This window comes from Octodon degus, unplaced genomic scaffold (genome assembly GCF_000260255.1).
Source record: "Octodon degus isolate 3935 unplaced genomic scaffold, OctDeg1.0 scaffold00010, whole genome shotgun sequence".
Lineage (NCBI taxonomy): Eukaryota > Metazoa > Chordata > Mammalia > Rodentia > Octodontidae > Octodon > Octodon degus.
This window is the reverse complement of record NW_004524586.1, coordinates 20,934,993-20,937,657: the sequence shown is the minus strand read 5'-3', so window position 1 is coordinate 20,937,657 and position 2,665 is coordinate 20,934,993. Positions and strand designations below refer to the sequence as shown.

At 47.8% G+C, this 2,665-nt stretch overlaps 1 protein-coding gene across 1 annotated transcript; it reads left to right on the top strand.

Annotated features, from left to right (window-relative positions):
* The first annotated feature begins 263 nt into the window (after positions 1 to 263).
* LOC101586701 (ATP synthase subunit e, mitochondrial-like) lies at positions 264 to 467 on the top strand. Its single transcript, XM_012513494.1, has one exon. The coding sequence runs from the start codon at positions 264 to 266 to the stop codon at positions 465 to 467; it is 204 nt and encodes a 67-aa protein (XP_012368948.1).
* Positions 468 to 2,665: the final 2,198 nt, after the last annotated feature.

Genomic DNA, 2,665 nt, shown 5'->3' with positions numbered 1-2,665 from the left:
TCCTACTGCTTGTACTGTGTGAGTAAGAATTCTAGAGTTGGGTATCAGGTACGTGAGGACAAATGGAAGAGAGTTTTGTTGCAGACTGAAGTACACAGGGACAGACAAACCCAGGGTCACTCCAGGCATCAGTCCCAGATTGCCAGCTTTAGACAGAAAAGGCATGACAGGTCCTATACTCAAAGCTGGGAAGTAGTTTTCTTAGATCCAAGAGGAACCATAGCTCTGATTCAGCATCAGAATTTGGTGTATGAGGGGACAAGATGGTGCCACCAGTACAGATCACTCCACTCATCAAGCTCGGCCACTCCACTCTGGTTGTCTATATCACCTATGGAGCCAAGTGTTACAGTTACCTGAAGCCTCAGACAGAGGAAGAGAGGAGGGTAGCCATAGAGGAGAAGAGGCAGGATGAGCTGAAATGGATTGACAGAGAACTGGCTGAAGCCCGGATGACAGCATACTGAAGTGAGAGGTTCCAGCAGTTTGCATTGCTCCAGCTCCAGCAGATAAATAAAGCTTTTGAGTTATAAAAAAAAAGAGATTTGTGTCCTATGGGACAGAAGTGTCACAAAGAATGCAGGCCATCAACTGGCATCAATGGGAGAGGGTTCTGGAAGCAGCAATATAGTGTCTTGTGGTCACTCTGGTTTATGTGGCCCTCAGTGGCCTCTCAGCAGCTTGGCCTGAGTTTGTTAGCCGTCTGGAGCTGCTTCTCAACAGTAGTGATCAGCCTACATTCCTGGTTTGCTCATTTGTTCATTCTTTCATGCATTCATTCGGCAGGAGGTTATAGCGAGCCTACTTAAGTGCCAGATGCTCTTCTATGTATCAGAAATACAGTAGTGGGACAAACAGACACTTCCCACCTCCAATCTTCTGTGCTAGTCATGACAATAGAACAGACATGCTGTGTCATCTACAGTATGTGTGGAGGGTGATCAGTGCAAGAGAGATCAAAAAAACAGGGCAAGGGACAAGTGCAAGTGCACACCTTTTGCACCAAGGCCTGCCGGGTCTCAGGTGCCTGAGCCTTCACTCAGGGTGTCCTGTCCAGCCCCAGACCTGCCTTGAGTCCCTAGATTCCCTAGAAAACAGTGGGATCCTACTGTCATTGTATGTTGGTCAGCACGAGCCTGAAGCTGGCAGCTGGTTCCCACTTCATAGCTCGGAGCCCTAAACTCAAAGGCACCATATTGCCGGTGAGTAGGATGACCAGAAGTCCCTATTTGCCTGGGACTTCCAATGCTAAAGGAAGTCCTAGGCCATCCAAGCTCACTGGGTCACTCCCTTGAGCCTAGTCTTTCCATCCTGCTATACCCAAACCCCAGAGGGCATCTTCTCACTGTTACATTCCTGGGATGGTCTTGTGGCAGTTGGAGACAGAAATTGTCACTCTACATTTAAGTATGACCGTGCTGACAAAGATGAACTTAGACAATTTGGACTGATCCACACAGACGCTGGCATCAAATAGAACTACAATCTCTGCCTCATCACTCACTACCTGGATCACCTTCATCAAAGTGCTGAACCTGTTGGGGCTTCCATTTTGCCATCTGAGAATAGGGATACATAAACTTTTTTAGCAGTGTCGTTAGGAGGATTGGATTTATGCCTCAGGTGTAGCCTACAGTTGGTATTTCATAAGTGGTGATGTAATCTTAGAGTATTTCATCCCAGAAATAAGGGAAGGACTGCTATACCTACAGGAAAGCATGCAGGTAGAATCCAGAACAGCCACATTTATTATGAATCAGATCCCCATGTGGAGCCAAAAATACGCTCCCTGGGTAGTATCTCTGTGACTGATATTAAAAATGACTGATTTAAGAGAAAGTGCTTCACCCCTGTTGCAAACTAAGAAGGTAGGTCTGGAGTATTCGCAGCCTTAAATGCTGCCAGTATTTCATCTTTGGGTAGTCATAAAGTTAAAGGTTAATAGGCTGTACAAATGACAGAGTTTAAAGGAAAAGATGGGGAGGGCATGAGGTACTCTAGGACAGCCGCAGGCGTGTTGGAGACAGGTGGCAGCTCACCTGGAAGGAGGAAATATGGAGCTGGGTACGCTCAGGGTCCTTGCCCCCTCTCAGTCCTTTTCCCATGTGGAAACTCCTCATTGTAAGAGCTTCTTTCTCATAGGTGGATTTCTTTCCTGGTAGGATCCAAGGACACTCAGCCCTAGAGAGATTGAGGCTGAGCAAAGATGTAAAGGTCAATGCTTTGGGGCTGGGGAGATAGCTCAGAAGCATAAGCACCTACCTGAGAAGTGCAAGGTCCTGAGTTCAGTCCCCAACCCTGCATGTCACACCAGCCCCAAAACCCCAAGCATGCTGACCTGGCCCCAAAAACCCAGGCTCACCCTGCCGTCCCTGTAACTGAGTGTGGTGGCACATGCCTGTAATCCTAGCACTCGGGAGTGTTGAAACAGAAGGATTGCTGCAAGTGTGAGAGCAGCCTGGGGACTTCAAAAATGAGCACAAGGCCAGCCCAAACTGCATGGCAAGACCCTGTCTCAAAAACAAACAAACAAAAAGAAAGTCAGTGCTTGATACAGTCCTGGAAAAGTGGGGCTCAGTGGCCAAGGAACAAAGCAGGCGGGTTGAGGTGGAATTGTAGGAAGCTCCATTTTTGTGAGCTCGTCCTGTGGTCAGAGTTGCAGAAC

What these genes read in the sequence shown, in the direction of transcription:
- LOC101586701 (XM_012513494.1), top strand. Translation starts at nt 264, where the DNA reads ATGGTGCCACCAGTACAGATCACTCCACTCATCAAGCTCGGCCACTCC.